The sequence below is a fragment of the Chiloscyllium plagiosum genome, unplaced genomic scaffold (assembly GCF_037043375.1).
Source record: "Chiloscyllium plagiosum isolate Xiang-an unplaced genomic scaffold, Cpla_swu_hap1 HiC_scaffold_23, whole genome shotgun sequence".
NCBI classification, from domain to species: domain Eukaryota; kingdom Metazoa; phylum Chordata; class Chondrichthyes; order Orectolobiformes; family Hemiscylliidae; genus Chiloscyllium; species Chiloscyllium plagiosum.
In genome coordinates, this window is record NW_028270161.1 from 42,475,260 (window position 1) to 42,494,661 (window position 19,402).

Below are 19,402 nucleotides of genomic sequence, written 5' to 3' on the forward strand. Positions count from 1 at the left end.
TGGGGAGGACATCTGTCCTAACCTCAGCTGGCTGGCATGTGACTCCAGACTCTCAGTTGCGATTGATTCTTAACTGCCCTCTGAAATGGCCCTCACATGCCACTCAAAACAAGGGGCAATAGTAGTGGGCAATAGACGCTGACCAGCAATTCCCACATCCCATGACAAATTTAATAAAAATACTTTTTTTTCAGAATTTAATAGTAATCAGAGATTCATAGTAACTCATTCTATGTTCCTTGGTTAAAGCAAATCGGGGGGATCAAAAATCACTCAAATGGTATACTGCTCTCAACTCTGAGAATAGCAAAAGGTTCATAAATCAGGCCATGAAATGGCTTCTGCTGGAAGTTCAAAAATGGCATTATAAATGGGGAAAGCTTCACTTGACACTTACAAGGCCAGAGGAGGGGACAGCGTTGGCATAGAGAGTTGGTACACTGAGAGTCTCCACTGCCTTGGCCTTGCAGATAGATGATGTCTATTTGGAGGCTGGTACACAAAGAGAAAAGCAAATGGATCTTACATCCATGATCATCACATTTCTTTCCAATGTGTTTGCCTGAACATTTTCAAAACCACAATTTATCTGGGCAAATCAGGTCAATGTGACTATTGATTCCACTAGACACTTGGAAGTAGTATTACAGAACTGACACCCCAACCTACCTGACAATTCCAGGAAGTCTTTTTCAGGAATTAATGATCTGAATGTTAGGGACATCGACCATATTTTAGTGAAAAATCAATGATAAAAGTGAATAGGTTTCAGATTTGCAAATCTTTTTTTAGTGGGCTACATGTGTTGAGAAGTCTTCAGTAAAACAGGAAATTCTGGTGATGCTTCACATTTCAGGAAACACCAGGTGGATTGAAACCACAGTGTACCTTACAGATAGGTGAACTTTCTCATGGAATATTTTCCTCTTTTATAGAAACAACACAGTTACCGGTGATACCATCTACAACCAAATCTACCACCAGTTCCATACTAGGTAAGTTAAAGGGCTTTTATATTTTCCATTATCCCGTTTCCACAAGTGAATTGTTATTCAGCATGTGGGCCCTCATTCAATAGGCAACAAACTATACTCTCCACACTTTAATTGTCAAGTTTCCTTTCTAATTTTTTACTTTAAAAATTTACTATTTACTAACTTATGGAAATTGTGTTTCTGTCATGACATTTGGCAGAACAGGATACAAGTCAGGAATCTGATACCTGTTGATGAATTATTTATCAACATGCATCAAATTCCATGACCATTAACACATTTTAGAGAAGAAAATCTGCTGTCCTCACCTGGTGACTCCAGACTAACAGCAATGTGGATGACTCTTAATTGCACTTTGGGAATTAGGGATAGGAAATAAATGCTGGTTTAGCCATTAACGTAAACATTCCATGAATGGTTAAAAGAACATTCCTTATGAAATAACTCCACAGAGGCTGGCATCCTGTCACCAAGTCACCCTTTCTTTACATGTGCCCAGTACGTGGACTCTGACCAGCTAGCTAAGAGCCAATCCTTAGAATGAGGAGAATCTCTGAGACTCCTGTTTTTTTTCTTTTAAGGAAACACCCAAGTGGCCAGTGACAAGTAGTGCCCTTCTCAAAGAGCAATGCTGCGTGATCAAACAGTGAAGGGGAGGGCAGGAATTAAATCAAAGAGACTCCTGTTTTTATCTGTCAGCCAGGCTCCCTGATTGGCTCCAGGTTAACAACAGGCTGTATTCTATGAGATCCACCTGGCCCTCATTCCAGTCACTGGTTAGCTAAAATAATTTTATTGAGCAGACTACAATACAAGAGAACAATTTCAAATTTACAATTGTTGGGGTTGGCTACATGCAAAGGAAAGAAAGTTTTTAAGATTTGACTCTGTTTAGCATCAGTGTATAGTATAACCGGTTGAAATGTTTTCTCTGCTGCATAGAAACAACACCACCATCAGAGAGACCGACAACAATGACATCTACCACCAGCTACATACCTGGTAAGGAAGTGTTTTTATACTGAGGATCAAGTTTCTGAATAAAGATGTTGTCTTTGAACTCCGTTGCTAAATGAACTTACAAATAAGGAACAGTAATAGGCTATTCTGTCCCTCGTCTTGCTCGGTTACTTCACAATAGGATGGCTGTTCTGATTGTAACCTCAAATCCATATTCCCCACCCCCCTCAACTCCTGACAACTTTTCACCCATTTGTATGTTAAGAATTACCTTTGCCTTATTCAAGAACTCTGCTTCCACCACTTCCTCAAAAAGTGAATTTCAAAGACTCACAGCCCAGTATGAGATAAAAAAAACTTGTCTTTGTTTTAAATTCCTTATTGTTAAGCAGGACCCCTAATTTTAAATTCTCCTTCAAAAAGAAACATCCCCTGTCACAACCCCTCAAGATCTTATCATTTCAATCAAGTTGCATCTCATTCTTCTAAATTGCAAAAGATACCAGCCTATCTATTTATATTTGATTAAATAAGACGACTGCTCCTATACACAGTACTATAAATATGGTTTTGCTGGTATATTAAAGCTTATTCCCTCCTTTTCTATTCAATCTCAATGCAATAAATGATAACATTTTTATTAGCTTTCTGAATTACTTGCTGTCCTTACATTCATGCACTATGAAACCTAGATCCCTTTGCATCTCAGAGCTCTGTAATTTCTCACTATGAAGGTAATATGCTGCTTATTCTTTGTTAAAATGTATAATTTCATATTTTCACACATGAACCTCCATTTTCTAGATCTTTTCCCATTCAGTTTTAATATAGTTTTGTAACTCCCTTATGTCCTCTTCATAAATCACTTTCCCATCCATCTTTGTGGTTTATCAAGAAATTTTGGCAACCGCATCTTTGTCCCTTCATCCAAGTCATTTTGAGGTCCCAGCACTGATTCCTGTGACACACCACTCAATACATTCTGTCAACCTGAATAAAGACTAGCACATGCCTATTCTCTGCTTCCTCTTAGCCAGATAATCTTATAACCATTCCTGATTCCTGATGAAGAGATTATGCTCGGAATATCGATTCTCCTGCTCCACCGATGCTGCCTGACCGGCTGTGCTTTTCCACACTCTTGACTCTGATCTCCAGCATCTGCGGTCTTCACTTTCTCCTAATCTTATAACGATGTCAATATGCTACCCCCAAAACCATGAGTTTCATTTTCAGCATTAATCTCTGACGTGGCATTTTATCAAAACCCTTCAGGAGTTCTAAGTGCATTACATCCACCAGTTCCTCTTTCTGAAGATACTTCCCCTACAGAACTCCAATAGATCAGTTGAAGGTGATTTCCCCTTTTAAAAACATCATATTAATTCTGCCTGATTACTTTGATCTTATCTAAAAGTTCTGCTACAATGTTTTGTTTAATAACAGCTCTTAACATATCCCCTTTAACAGATATTGAAATAATATCCTGCAGTTTCCTGCTTTCTGACTTCTGCTCTTTTGAACAAAGGAGTTACATTTGCTATCTTCCAAAAGAACAAAATAAAGCACAGGAAACGGACCTTCTAAAATCCTACCTGCCTGCACATGGTCCGAATTGCTGTATTCCCTGCCGTGTCATCTGTCTGTCTAACTGCCTTTTGAACATTGCTATCATATCTGCTTGTATCAGATCTTATAGCAGTGGATTCCACCCATTCACTACCCTCTATGTAAAACCGTTGTCCAGCAACTATAAAATTTCCCTTTGTCACCTTTAAAGCTCAGCCCGCTATAATTTAACATTATTACCCTGGGAAAAAGACTCTGACTATCCATTTGATCCATGTCTCTCATGTTTTATATACATCTTATAGGTTGGCCCTCAACTTCTGACCAAGTTTGTCTGACCTCTCCTTATAGCTAATACACTCCAATCCAGACAACATCCTGGTAAATCTCTTTCATATTTTCTCCAATGCTTCCATATCCTTTCAATAGTGTGGCAACCAGAACTGCACACAATACTCCAAATGTGGCCTAACTAAAGTTTTATACAGTTGCAACATGACCTACCAACTTTTGTACTCAATGTCCTCCCTGATGCCTTCTTTACTACCTGATCCACTTGTATTGGCACTTTCTGAGACCTATGGACTTGCACGCTGAGATCCATCTATATATCAATGCTCCTGTCATTTTCTATATACTTCCCTCTTGCATTTGACACTTCAAAATGTATCACCTTAATCTTGTCCAGATTAAATTCCATCTGCCATTTCCCTGCCCTACTTTCCAACCAATCTATATTCTGCTGTATCCTTTGACAACCTTTCTCACTATCCACAATTCCAACAATTTTTGTGCCATGTGCAAACTTACTAATCAGGCCACCGACATTTCCATCCAAGTCAGTTATAAATATCACAAGCAACAAGGATCTCAGCACTGATCATTGTGGAACACTGCTGGCCACAGACCTCCAGTCAGAGAAACACCTCTCCACAACTACCTCTGTCTTTGATGAGCAAGCCTTGATGGGGGACCTTATCAAATGCTTTAGTAAAGTCCATGTAGACAACATTATTGCCCCACACTCATCAACTATCTTCGCCACTTCCTTAAAAAACTCAATCAAATTCGTGAGACAAGACCTTCTCGCATAATGCCATGCTAATTATCCTTAATACTTCCATTCTTTTCAAATGCAAATAAATCCTGTCTCTAAAAATCTTTTCCAATAATTTCCCTACCAATGATGTAAGGCTCAATGTCTAAAATTTCCTGGTTTGTCCCATCTGCTCTTCTTAAATAAAGGAACAACATTGGCTATTCTCCAGTCTTCTGGGACTTCACCTGTGGCTAAAGAAGTTATAAAGATCTCTGTCAAGGCCCCAGCAATTTCCTTCCTTGCCTCCCTCAATAACCTGGGATAGATCCCATTAGGTACCTGGGAATTTATCTATCTTAATATTTTTAAAGATACCCAACACCATCTCCTCCTTATTATCTACATGCCCTAGAACATCAACATACCCCTTCCCTAATCTTACTATCATCCATGTCTCTCTCCTTGGTGAATAATACTGCAAATTACTCACAAAGGACCTCACACACTTGATTTGTCTCGACCATAAATTTCTCTTTTATCCTTGAGTGGAACTACACTTTCCCTAGCTACCCTCTCTTTCTCCTAACTTTTGCTGAATCCAGAGTGTTTTGGAAAATTAAAATCAATTCATTAACTAGTTCACTAGCTACTTATTTTAAGAGCCTAGGATGAGGTGTATCAGAACCCAAACATTTAATAACCTGCAGCTCCAACAATTTACTCAGTATCACTTCTCCAATTATTGTAACGCATCTGAATTTGTCCCTCTATGTCTCCTGATTTTGCAATACTTCTGAGATGTTACTTGTATTCTGTATGTCTTATACTCTAAATTTTGCCTGCTTATTAATTTTCTATACTTTTTAATGTTTTGTCCAATCTTCTAATCTACCACTTGTCTTTGCGCTACGTTATACATTTTCTTTATGGTCAATGCCATGTTAGACCTTTTTAGTTATCCACAGATGGTTTATCTTTTAGAGTTTTTCTTGTTAGATTGCGTAAGATTGTAAGAAGTAGGCCATTCTGCCCATCAAGTCTGCTCTGCCATTTAATAAGATCATTGGCTCACCTGATAAGCCTAAACTCCATTTTTGTCTTTTTCCCTATATGCCTTGATTCTCTTATTGATTAAAGATCTGTCTAACTCAGACTTAATGACGCAGCCTTTACATACAGCTTTCTGTGGTAAAGAATGCCACAGATTCACTACCCTCTGACTAAAGGAATTTCTCATCATCTCTACCTTTTATGGGTGACCCCTCATTCTGAGATTATGCGCTCTGGTCTGGGACTCTCCCGCTGAGTGAAATAACCTCTCCACTTCGACCCTGTCAAATCCCCTAAGAATCTTGGATGTTTCAATAAGGTCACCTCTCATTTTACTCCCAAAGAGTACAGGTATAGCCTACTCAACCTCTCCTTGTAACGAGGTTAACCCTCTATATCTGAACTCAATAATGTGAACCTCTCTGGACTGCCCCTGATGCCTGTATATCCCTCCTTATTTTATGAATTCTGAAATATCCCCTTAAATGTCAGCCATTGCATTTATACTGAGCTATCCTGCAACCAAATTTGCTTATTCACTCCAACCAACTCTGCTTTCATGTCCACATTGCTTTTATTTATGCTTTTAAATTAGTATTGGACCTATTCTTCTCTTTCTCAGACTGATCTTGATAGCTGTTATATAAGGGCAGTCTCTCTTTTTGAGGGCACTAATTAATGTCATTGCACAGTACCAGGTCTTCTGTAGCCTGATCTGGTTGTGTCCAGAACATGCTATTCTAAGAAACTATTCTGAAAGCATTTTATGAATTCTTCATCTGGGCTACTTTTACTGACCTGGATCTTCTGGTCTACATCATGATTAAAATCCCCCTTGATCAACACTATACCTTTCAGACAAGCTGCCATTATCTCTCCCTTTATATTACATCCTATTGTTATCTACAGTAGTAGGTTCTGGCAACTATACCTGCGACCAAATGGATCGAATGGTTATATGTTAATTAAGGGATAATGGGGTGACAATTGTGTGTGTATATGTGAAGAGCAAGAAATCAGTGTTTTGGTTTTGTGGTGTGCATACGGAATAAATCTCTGATTAGAAAATCATTTACCTGGACTCTGTCTGACTAATCATTTTCTCATTAGTACGTAACACACCCAACGTGGGTGTTAGGTTCCTATACAACGCTCCCACAAATGACTTATTGCTTTTTTCTTATCTGTGCCCAAATCATTTCAACATTTTTTTTATGAACTTCTCTATTGTGATACCTCTCTATTGTGTAAATACTAACATTTAGTAACAGAGTCATCCTTACAGCATTTCCTAGTTTCCTTTTCTTTCTTAATGTCCTGAAGCTTTCAGTATTCTGGAAGCAACCAAAATCATCTTGCAGCTCTGTCTCTATTATGGTTTCAGGTCAAACTTGTTTATTTCTGCTTGTGCTTTCAGTTCATCTGTTTAGTTTTAAATGCATGTGCATTCATGTGCACAGTCCTTAGTTTCACTTTTGAATTTCATTATAACCTTTAGCCTTAACTGTTGACTCACTCTGAGTTCGTAGTGTCTGTCCCTTCTTGTCATGGTCTATTTATCATTTCTTGCATTTACGTGTTTCTCTTCTAACGGTCTCTACTCTTTGATTTACTGTACCTTGCCATATTGGATCCCCTGCTCTCACTATATTGTTTACATCCCTCTCTTCTTCCCTAGTTAGACAGCTCAAGAATATTGGTCTCTCTGTGGTTCAGGTGGAAACAGACCCAACAATACCATGGTGGTTCAGTGGTTAACACTGCTGCCTCACTGCACCAGGGTCCCAGGTTTGACTCCAGCCTCAGGTGACTGTGTCTGTGTGGAGTTTGCACATTCTCCCTGTGTCTGCATTGGTTTCCTCCAGGTGCTCCGGTTTCCTCCCACAGTCCAAATATATGCAGGTGAATTGGCCATGCTAAATTGCCCATAGTGTTAGGCGCATTAGTCAGAGGGAAATGGGTCTGGGTGGGTTACTGTTCAGAGGGTTGGTGTGGACTTTTTGGGCCGAAGCGTCTGTTTCCACACTGTAGAGAATCTAATCTAAAAAAAATACAGTCCCCACTTTCCCCAGCACTGATACCAATGACCCACGAACTGGAACTCACTTCTTCAAAACCAGTTTTTGAGCAATGCATTTATCTCCCTCATTTTTATTTTTGCCCTTTGCCAATTTTCATGTGGCTCAGGTAATAATCTTGGGATTATGACCATTGATATTCTGCTTCTTAATTTGTTGCCTCACTTCTCCCAATGACTATGCAGAACCTTCCCTTATGGCTTGCTTTTATCATTGCTCCAGACATGGAGCATGTTGACAGGAATTCTAACCCTGGCATTGGGAAGTCAATATAGTGCTGAACTCATGCTGTTTTCTATACAGAATGGTATCAATCCCTCTGACTGGATCGTTCCTTTCTACCACTACATACTCTTTTCTTATTATCATTCACAAGACTTCCTGCACCATGCTGTACTAGTCAGTTATGTCAATCCTGCTGCAGACCCCTCTCACAATGATACAAGCTGAAAGAATTTCAAAGCTGTTGGACAACTGCAAAGGCTGAGAATCTGACCCACTGGGACCCATGTGCTGTCTCACTTACTGTCACACTCACCTGTCCATGGACACTGAGCAAATCAGAACACAGCACCCAATTTGCATACTCCCTGATACTTAAAACTTGTTTGCTTCTCTTCTCATTTTAAGTTGCAACCTTTATGACAAATTTCCCAAATATGGGAAATTGTGTTCCTAGTTTTCCGTTAATAGGAACAGAATGGAAATTGAAAGTTGGCATGGATTAATGGATGATTTTGCTGAGAGCATTACCATCCACACCCATATCCCTCATATACCACCACAACAAGCTAGGCCTCAATTGGAATGGGTATGGTTTAGCATAATAAATAATATAATCTCATTAAGTAATACACTTTCAGGGTATACCGAGGTTGTAAAGTCATATCAAACAACTTGTGGAAGGCATGCTGCTACTCTCTGTGACTGAATCATACAGATATAACTGTTCATCAAGGTCCATCAAGTAGTCAAATATTGTGCAGAATTTTTATTTGTGGCTCTAAGGAAATGCAATATTTTAGAGAAATTGTGAGGAAACAGCTCAAGGATTGTAAAGAAATAGAAACAAATTTCTTTGTCTTTCTTGTTAAGTGAATTGATTATGGAATAAAATCATTAAGTCTAATCTCCTTATTTTACAGAGGAGAAATGTAATGGTAAATGGTCCCCTTGGTTTAATGACAACACACCTTCTGAGATCAGCCCAGAGGACTTTGAATTATTAGATCCATTACGCGATGAATTGTGTCCCTACTCTTCTGATACAATTAATAAAATTCAGTGCCAATTTGTTGATTTCCCCGAGTGGCCAGTGAGTCAATCAATAGACAATGTGACCTGTGACATAGACACAGGACTTGTCTGTACATTCAATGAAAGTGGTTTGGGAGGAAGAAGATTTTGCTACGACTATCAAATTTGAGTTGCTGTGATCCAAACACAGTAACAGAATGGACAACAACAAGTCTGCCAGAAACCATCTCTACCACCACTATTCCAGGCAAATATGATAGTTACATGTAGGAAATTAACCTTTGAGAACAAATGCAATTAGGACTAATGCTGTTTAAATGAAAATTCTACCTCCACTAGGATTAATACATTGACAAATAATACAGTAGCCAAGGTTAGAATTGACCTTCAATTAGCTCCCAGCCATTCCCGATGTCAGGAAGGTTCATAAGGTGCTGTGTACCATCAAATGACCACCAACCGGGAACCCTTAGGTACTGCTAGTGGAGTGGATTGTCTTTCTTCTTGGATTAAAAGCTCCTGCTCACCAGTGGCTTAATAACAGCAGCATTGGTAAACTGGGCAGTAATTACCTGAGTACCTTCAGAAGCATCCATAATCAGTTGAGTAAGTAGCCTGTCCAATGTTAGAAGTTACCTGTGGAGATTGAAAACCAACAAAGAAAATATTATTGAGCTGAGTGAGGTAGAAGCAAACAATTTACTTTTGCAAATATTATGCCAATTGGACAGAAACAAAGAAATTTCTTAGATTTGATGCTGTTGAACCTCCAGGGTGCTGTGTAACCGATTGAAATGTTTTCTCTGCACCATAGAAACAACAACACCATCAGAGAGACTGACTACAACGAAATCTACCACCAGCTACATACCTGGTAAGGGATAGTAATTTTATACTGAGGACCAAGTTGTTCTCAACATGAGTATTATTTTCTAACTCGAGGTGGTCTGGTATCAACTAAATGATAAGATATCGATTTAATTTTTAGATCCAAATTTAACTTTCTTATATGATATTCTAAACATATTTGCATCTCATTAAGATGCAATATTCAGGCAATGCTTTAGAAATTGTATTCCTTTTTGTTTCTCATTGGCTGTTTATATCCCTGGTTAGACCAGCATTTATTGCCCATCCCTAAGTGCCCTCAAGAAAATGCTGCTGAGCTATCATCTTAAATGGTTGCAGTCCATGTGGTGTAGGTACATACACAGTGAGGTAACTGAGAGAGAATTCCAGGATTTTGACCCAGCAATAGTGAAGTGATGATCATATAATTAAGATATGATTTGTCCCGTTCACGGTATATCTTTGTAAATAATCTAATGGAAAAGAAATATATGTGAAAAATGGACATAAATTCAGCAAATGAGCAATAACCTCCACAACTTCTTCCTTTTTATATATGACTGAAGCATATAAGTTTGTCAAACATGATTTACAATTCACAAATCTGTGCTGAAAATGCCCAATCAGATCATTATCTCCCAGGCTTCTATGTATCCCATGCTTAGAATAGATTCTAGCAAGCAGCTACTCACAGCCTGCCATCGTGAGAATGATCTACATATTCCTACTCTCTGCTTTTCATTTGTTAGCCAATTTTAAAACAAAGCTCATGCATTACCTCCTACTCCACAAACTTGAATAAATTTACCTAGTCCTTCAGGGGACTTTATCAAAAATCTTCCAAAGATCTGAATATATAATGTCGACAGGCTGTCCTTTATCAATTTTGTTTGTGAAATGTTCAGAAATACCAACAGGCTTGTTAAACGTAATTTCCAATTCATAAATCTCTTCTGACAATGCACAATCGGATTATTATAAACCAGGTTTATATAAATCTGGTTTATAAACCAGATTGCAATCGTTTAATGTGGCTACATGCAACAGGAAAGAAAGGTTTTAGATTTGATTCTGTTGAGCCTCAGGGTGCAGTGTAACAGGTTGAAATGTTTTCTCTGATCCATAGAAACAACAACACCATCAGAGAGACCAACTACAAGGACATCTACCACCAGCTACATACCTGGTAAGGGACAATGGTTATATAGTGAGGACCAAGCTGTTCTCGATAAGAGTTTAACTTTCTAAGTCTGTGAACATTTATTAAGATGACAACAAGGCATGCCTTTATTTTTACAGGCAAATATTTTATTTTTCATTCTAAACGTCTTTGTATCTCCACGCATTTGGATGGAATATTTGGACAATGCTTTAGACATTGTATTTCTTTTTGTTTCTCATTAACTGGTTGTGGGTATTGCTGGCAACATCAGCATTTATTGCCCATCCCAAACTGCCCTCAGGAAGGTGCTGCTGAGCTATATTTCTGAACAGCTCCATGAGTTGTAGGTACAGACACAGGACTGTAACAGGCAGTGAATTCCAGGAGTTTGATAAAGGAATGCATTTTTCTGCAACAGTTAAAGATGACTTTATGTACATTTTACACCATGAGTAATCATTTACATCATGTATAGATTTACATTATTTTCTTTGACACTATTTACCATCTCTCAGTTTTGGACTAGTTATGTAGACGTACAAACTTGTAAAACTGCCACATAAATAGAATAAGGAGATGAGAGCACATTTTTAAGCTTCAATGTAAGTACATGAAGTGCGCATGAACGTGGGTATAAATGAATTTATATGAGCAGATGTGCACTTTGCATTTCTACTGCTGAAATTGTGTTGTTCACTAATGCAGTTTCATGACTAGTTTATTCAAATTTTTGCCATCCCTAATCCCTCCAAATTTTGTCACTCTACTGAACTCCTAATTGACCTGAAGGTTTCCTTGTCCTGGGTGAGGGTCCCGGTAAATGTCCAATCAGCATTGGATGGCTTTTCAGGTATGGTTCCTGTAGAATGGATGGGATTGGTGCAGTGGTATTTTCAGATCCATTGCTTATCTGGAAAAGTTGAGGTCAACCTGAATGAGTACCTCATTCAGAAATCCTACCGTTAATTTACAACTAATATTTACAGGAACTCCATTATTAATATGGTTACACTTATATGACAATGAGAGCAATTGTTACATTTAGGACATCATTTGCACCAGTTTATGGAGCATTAATAACTACATGCTCTCTTCTTCGACTACTTTTACTGAGCAGACTAACAACGATACATGCTGCATGAAAGTTAATGTTATCCTGACTCCAAGAGCCTCAGTGTACATTGTAGCTGATTGAAATGTTTTCATATTCTCAATAGAAACTACTCTCCCAATACGGACTACAACTGAATCAACCACCATCTCCATACCCGGTAAGTATCAGTGGTTTGCCACTCTGTCCTTGAACTGTCTCGACACGTAGATTATTTAGTAACTCTCTGTGGCCTGTCATTGAGTAGATTTGTACCCACACATACTCTTTTCTAATGATATACTGAAATATTGCTTGTAGCTTTGGTCATTATGCTGTACCTTTTCAGGTAATGTTTATCTTGAAGTAGTGCTCCTGACATAGGTTTTTGTTGGAAGTGAAATGTGAGTCAGAAGTTGGTGATAATTGATTTACGAGTTGCTGTCACACAATGTTCCTCATGATGGAACTCCATCTGTGCATCACCATTCGAGAAAAGCATATCATAATAGTGTTATAAAATAACATCTACTTGGTTGTCATAAATAGTTGTCACATATTACCAAAACTGGTGATCTATCACAATATCAAGGGATGAGAGAAGGTCATGAGGACAGTCAGTCTCATTCTATCATGCCGGCCCGACTGTAAAACTCTTTGTATTTATTCCTCACTGACCTGAACCTTTGTTCCACTCTCTCTGAGGCAACAATATCTTTTCTAAGGAGATCAAAACTGCAGACACTGCTCCAGATGCAGTCGAACCAGGCTGCTACACAACTGAAGCAAGATTTCAGTTCAGTTGTGTCCAAATCCTCTTGTGATTAACACTGACATTCCATAACAGCAGGCTGTCCCTGCATGTTAGTCTTCCGTGATGTATAGATAAGGACACTGCATTTCTATCAGGATATGCACTTTCCAACCACTCTCCTTGAAAGTAATACACTGCACGTTTGTTTCTCATCACAAATTAGATAATTTCACGTTTCAACATTATATTCCATTTGCCATGTTCTTGCCTATTCAATAAGCCTGTCCAAATCCTCTTGAAAGCTCATTATATCTTTGCCACAGCATACATTCTCACTTAGCTTTGCAGTACCTGCTAATTCGCCAATATTATATTTGGTTCCCACCTGCTTATCATTGTTGCATATTGTGAACAGCTGTGGTCCAGTTACTGACCCTTGCAGTAACCCATTACTCAGAGCCCGCCAACGTGAGGGTGATCCATATATTCCTACTCTCTCCTTTCTCTCTGTTAGCTAATTATTAATCAATGGCAGTAGATTATTTGACTCCATGTGCTTGAACAGCTATAACCAGCCTCACTTCGGGAAACCTTTTGATAGCGTATGCAAATGTTTTGAAGGCTAAGTCCATCAGCTCTCCTTTATCAACTTTGTTCAGAACATGCGCAAAGACACTGTCAAGTTTGTCAAATACTATTCTCAATTCACAAATCCATGCTGAGAATGCCCAATCAGATCAATATCAATCAGCTCTCTATCTACGCCCGCTTTTGGAATGCCCAATCGGATCATTATCTATCTCTAGGTTTCTATATCTGCCCACCTTTAGAATACATTCTAAAACTTTTTCCTACTACTGATGTAAGGTTGACAGGTCTGTATGTCTCTATTTGTCTCTCTCTTGCTTCTTAAATAATGGGGTGACATTTGCTCCTGTCAGATCTAAAGGAATCATTCAAAAGCCTATGAGTCTTGAATGCATTGAATGTCCCTGTCACACCTCCTTCTACACTCTGGGATGTGGAACATCAGGTTGTGGGGATTTATTAACTTGTAGTCACTTTTATTTCTCCAGTAAAGCATCTGACTGATGCCTATTTTCTTCAACTCCTCACTCTCCCTTAACTCTTATCTTCCAGCAAGAAAACATTTTATGACAAAAGCAAATTGCTGCTGGTATTGAATGAAATAACTCCACCTGGGCCAGTATCCCGTTACATTTAGTCAGCCTTTATTTACACATGGAGAGTCCTTGCCACTGATCCAGCTCCGTCAGAGCCAGCTCTGAATGAACAGAAGTTCTGTCACTCCTGTCTATATCTGTCAGCCAGGGCTCTCTCATAGGGCTGTTAATCTGGTCCAATCAGGGAACTGAGATTCTATGAATTCCACCTGGCTAACCTCATTCCAATCACTACTATGGCGTTCGAAATAAAAACAGATCTGGTAGCAGTTGTGGGGAAAGAGAGAGAGTGCGAGTCAATGTTTTAAATTCAGTGCCTCTTCTTCAGATACAGGTCTTTGCTTTCGTAGTTTATATAATATTAGTTATCAAACATACTTGGCACACTTTGGTAACACAGAGATTATAGATTGAAAATGCTAAGGGCTGAGAGATGTTCATGAAGCTGAACCATTACACTCCATCAGGCACATCAGTGGAACATTGTATTGGACTAATACTCACTGATCAGAGTCTAGAGGCAGGGCTTGTTAGGTTTTCTCATTTCATGGATCTTTAGAAATGTTATCTGGCAGTCATTGTGGGCATGGAATTTAATTTCCCTCAATTCCCCCATCCCCTCATGTTGGCAGCTGAAGATCACTGCCTTGATCTTTCAAATGTTGGCTATAATTTATGGTAACGCTGGAGATCTCTCCTGATATCCCCCGTTGCCCCTTTCCTGCAATGGACCGGCTGATGGAGAGCTAAAACAGCACTCAGTGGGGGCAGTAACAGGCCCCGCCCAGAATTGGGAAGAACAAGGTGCGTAGTAAAAGCTGTTGGCCAATCCGAGAGTTTACTTTCCAGGTTTTCATCCCGATAAGTTCCTCATCCATCACTGAGAGACCACCCCTGAGGGGGCATGAGTGCCGGGTGGTGGATGTTAATTGCCCTGAGGGATCTCAATTGACAATTGGGCAGGAATCTTTGCCATTTAAGTGTTGTGGAAGCAAGAAAGCATTGGGACATCATCCACCATAGACCAGCATAAAACATTGCCCCACACCACCGGGGAGGACATTGAATTCCTCCCAACAAGTGGAATGAGACTGATAAAAACAGAAGGTTGCTCTTGGGCTCACATTATTGCACATTCTGTTGCCTTGATGTAACAATGGCATGATAAAGAATTTCAGTCTGCATAGAATTGTCAAATTATAGAAGAACTGTTATGGACCTGCCAATTCCAGAGTAACACACAGGACATCTGCATTACACACGACCTGCCATCCACCAATATCATGAAAATGATTGATGATTATATTGGCATGGCCAGTAATCTAATCACTTTAATTATCTCATGAGCAAGAACAGCAGCATTGCCAAATATCTGAATATGTTGAACACGAGGACCTGCAGCTCACTCTTGATCTCTGGTTCTGTACAGGAGTACACACAAGGTGCTCCCACTGTATAATTGCTGAAGTTGTTGCTTGCCTGCCTTCAGAACCCTTCTTTATCATTTTGGTTTGTGTCTCCCTCATGTGCGACTGTTCCACAGGCTATTGCCAACTACGGATCTGAACAACACTCACATCAAACTTGAAACATAAATTCTGTTTTTCTCTCCACTAATGTTGGCAGGCCTGGGGTTTTCCACCATCCAGAGTATTTTACTTTATCTTTACAGAAAGTCCAATAAATCGACATGGCATTTCCAGTAGCACTTCTATCATAGAAATGTTATACTGAATTATGAATTCAAAAATAGTGTGGTGTCTCTTGACTAAAGTAATTTTATTGACAGAATGAGATAGAGAATAATTTTAATTTTGCAATTGCTTAACTTGACTACATGAACCAGGAAAGAAAGCTTTTAGATTTGATTCTGTTGAGCCTCAGGGGGATGTGTAACAAGTTGAAATGTTTTCTCTGATCCATAGAAACAACAACACCATCAGAGAGGCCGACTACAAGGACATCTACCACCAGCTACATACCTGGTAAGGGACAATGGTTTTATACTGAGGACTATGTTTGTCTCAATCAGAGTTTTACTTTCCAACTCTGTGATCTGTTATTGAGATGACAATAAGATATGGATTTTATTTTTACATGCATATATTTTACATTTCATGCTAAACATGTTTGCACTTCCACTCATTTAGATGGAATATTTGGAGAATGCTTTAGACGTTGTATTTCTTTTTGTTTCTCATTAACTGGTTGTGGGTGTCACTGGGTAGACCAGCATTTATTGTCCATCCCAAACTGCCCTCAGGAAGGTGCTGCTGAACTATCTTCCTGGATGGCTGCAGTTCATGTGGTGTAGGTACAGACAGTGCTGTAACAGAGAGTTTTTTGACACAGCAGTGATGAATTGATGATCATATATTTTAATACATGATTTGGTGTCCCGTATCTTTTTCTTTCTTTGTATATCTTTGTCCAGTATTTTATGGAAGAGAGATATGTATTAGAAATAGATGTGAATTAATGGATCACTTTGTAATGAGCAATAATGTCCTCATACATATCCCTGATATTTGAATTAAGCATACTTGACTCCAGTAGGAAAGGATGCATTATAAAATCTATTCTCATTAAATAACATATTTTCAGTGATTAAATATATTTATCACAGATTGAGGAGTTCCTCAAGCTCACTAATTATGCAAGTCAATCTCTGTATTCCTTCTTCGATCTTTATTTCACCATGGCAGTTGACAATCACTGCCTTGATGTTTGATATTATGAGTGGAATCCTACGATGACAAAATAATCTGACGCTAGATCAGTCTGACAGTGAAATATTGTGCTTTTTTTTTATTAATGTTCAATCATGGTGAAATTTCACTGTCATTTGACCTTTTCAGATTTCTTGAGAACTAAGTTGATTACAAACAGATTTAGAAAGTTCACTCTCCTTATTTTGCAGAGGAGGAATGTAATGGTGAATGGTCCCCTTGGATTAATGACAACACACCTTCTGACATCAACCCAGAGGACTTTGAATTATTGGATTCAATACGCGATGACCTGTGTCATTCCTTGTCTGATACAATTAATAAAATTCAGTGCCAATTTGTTGATTACCCCAAGTGGCCAGTGAGTCAATCAATAGACAATGTGACCTGTGATATAGACACAGGACTTGTCTGTACGTTCAATGAAAGTGGTTTGGGAGGAAGAAAGTTTTGCTACGACTATCGAATTCGAGTTTGCTGTGAACCACACACAGTAACAGAATGGACAACAACAAGTCTTCCAAAAACCACTTCTGCAACAATCATTCCAGGTAAAAATGTTAGTTATGCACTAGGGAAAAATATTTTCACTGCAAAACCAATGAGAACTCATAGATCCTATTTTGGGTTTCAGGAGCAAGTGAGGAAGGGAATCAGCTCCTGTCTTTTGAAGCTTCTTGCAGTATATTGCAACAAGTATTATATTTTCTTTTACAATGCAACAAACATGTTTCGTTTAAAACATAATTTGTTGGAAAATAAAGGTACTATATAACAACGTTGTTTTGTCTGCCAAAACATCAAATCTTAGAGCCTACTACCTCTGAAAAAGAAATAATGAATTAGTGACATCAAACACATGCACAAACCCAGGTGATACATCTGTAGTGGAGAATTACTGATATCGACTCTAGAACAGACTATAGAATAAAGGTTACAGGTGTAACAAGTTTTAGAGGTGCCTTGATGTTTGATGCTGAACTTGAAACTACAGTTATTTAATTGTTGATTTGTATCCGCTGTATTAGCACATTCTATCTTTGAGCTATAGAGTCATAGAGATGTACAGCATAGAAACAGACTTTTCGGTCCAACCCGTCCATGCCGACCAGATATCCCAACCCAATCTAGTCCGACCTGCCAGCATCTGGCCCATATCCCATCAAACCCTTCCTATTCATATACCCATCCAAATGCCTTTTAAATGTTGCAATTGTACCAGCCTCCACCACTTCCTCTGGCAACTCATTCCATACACGCACCACTTTCTGTGTGATTTGCCATTTGCTTTTTCCCCTGGTCCTGTGTTCTGAATTGTTGAAATAAACTGGCAAGGCGAGAGGATGAGTTGTCCATCTCCTACAGCTCCATTTTTCCTTTATGTCTTCACATCTGGATTTAAGCAAATAGTTTTGTAGGGTTTCAGGTAGCATTGAAAATTCCTAGGAAATTTCTCCAGAGTTTGGCATGATGGGAATTCCCATCAACTCCTATCTGCATTTCAAAATTGATTAGTCATTGAAAAATGGGGCCATTGTGTTTTCCTGCAGCCGTTACAAGATGACTTTATGTGCAGTTTGCACAATCGATGATCATTTAGAGTTTTATTTAGATAGTTTTACATATCTTTCTTTGATATTTATTACCACATCTCAATTTTGGACTAGTTGTACAAATGTACAAAGTTGTAAAATTGCCGTATAAACACAATGACAAATATAATATGAAATTTTCAAACTACAATGTAAATACATGAAGTGTCCATGAATGTCAATATAAATAGAATCCTATCAGGAGTTATTATTGCCACTGCTGAACTTTGTTCATCAATGCAATTTCATGACTAGTTCACTCAATGTTTTGCCATCACTTATCCTTCCAAATTTTGCCAGTCTACTGAACATCTTGCTGGCCTGAAGGCTTCCCTATTCTGGATGAGGGGTCCCAGCAAATGCTCAAACAGCACTGGATGGATTTAGGAGGCACGAGACCTATGTAATTGCCAGGATTGCCTCTCTAGTATTTTCTGGTCCGTTGGTAATGTGGCAGAGTATCTCATTGTTTGACTGTTTATTAAAACCTAATGTTTGCAGGAACTCCATTATCAATGGGATTAAATCTATACAACAATTTCCTCAACTGCTATATATTGGATATCATTTCTACAAGTATAAGGACCATTAAAAACTTCATACTCTTTACTTAAACTACATTTATTGAGCAGATTCAGAAGTGCCTAAATATCAACCTCTGTGCGAAGCTACATGCTGCTGCATGAAAGTTAATGATCAAGTTTCATCCTAAATCTAACAACACCAGTGTAAATTGTAGCTGATTAAAATGTTTTCCCATTCTCTACAGAAACTACTCGACCCATACAGACTACAACTGCATCAACCACCAAATACATACCTGGTAAGTAACAGTGGATTGATGCTCTGCCCTAGAGTTCTCTCCACAAGTAACTCCATATGGTCTGTCATTGAGTAGGTAACAACCCCTGCCTTTCATTTGTAATTCCAAATACTCTTGTTTGGTTACTGGAAAGTGCTTGAAGTTTGGTCATTATGCTGAAAATTATAGGGCAAAACTTGTTGTGAAATTGTGCTCCTGACATTGATCTTTTATTGGAACTGGATTTGCATTACAAATTATAACTTTAACCAAAGCAATATCAAATTAATAC

At 38.6% G+C, this 19,402-nt stretch overlaps 1 protein-coding gene across 1 annotated transcript in view; it reads left to right on the forward strand.

The window, feature by feature from the left end:
* Positions 1–19,402, forward strand: part of LOC122561453 (mucin-5AC-like) — a 185,467-nt gene that overhangs the window by 57,771 nt on the left and 108,294 nt on the right. Inside the window, 8 exon segments of the mRNA XM_087999568.1 lie at positions 936–995; positions 1,938–1,997; positions 9,763–9,822; positions 10,924–10,983; positions 12,177–12,230; positions 15,913–15,972; positions 16,908–17,267; positions 19,078–19,131. Of these exon segments, the coding sequence (XP_087855694.1) occupies positions 936–995; positions 1,938–1,997; positions 9,763–9,822; positions 10,924–10,983; positions 12,177–12,230; positions 15,913–15,972; positions 16,908–17,267; positions 19,078–19,131 (768 nt within the window).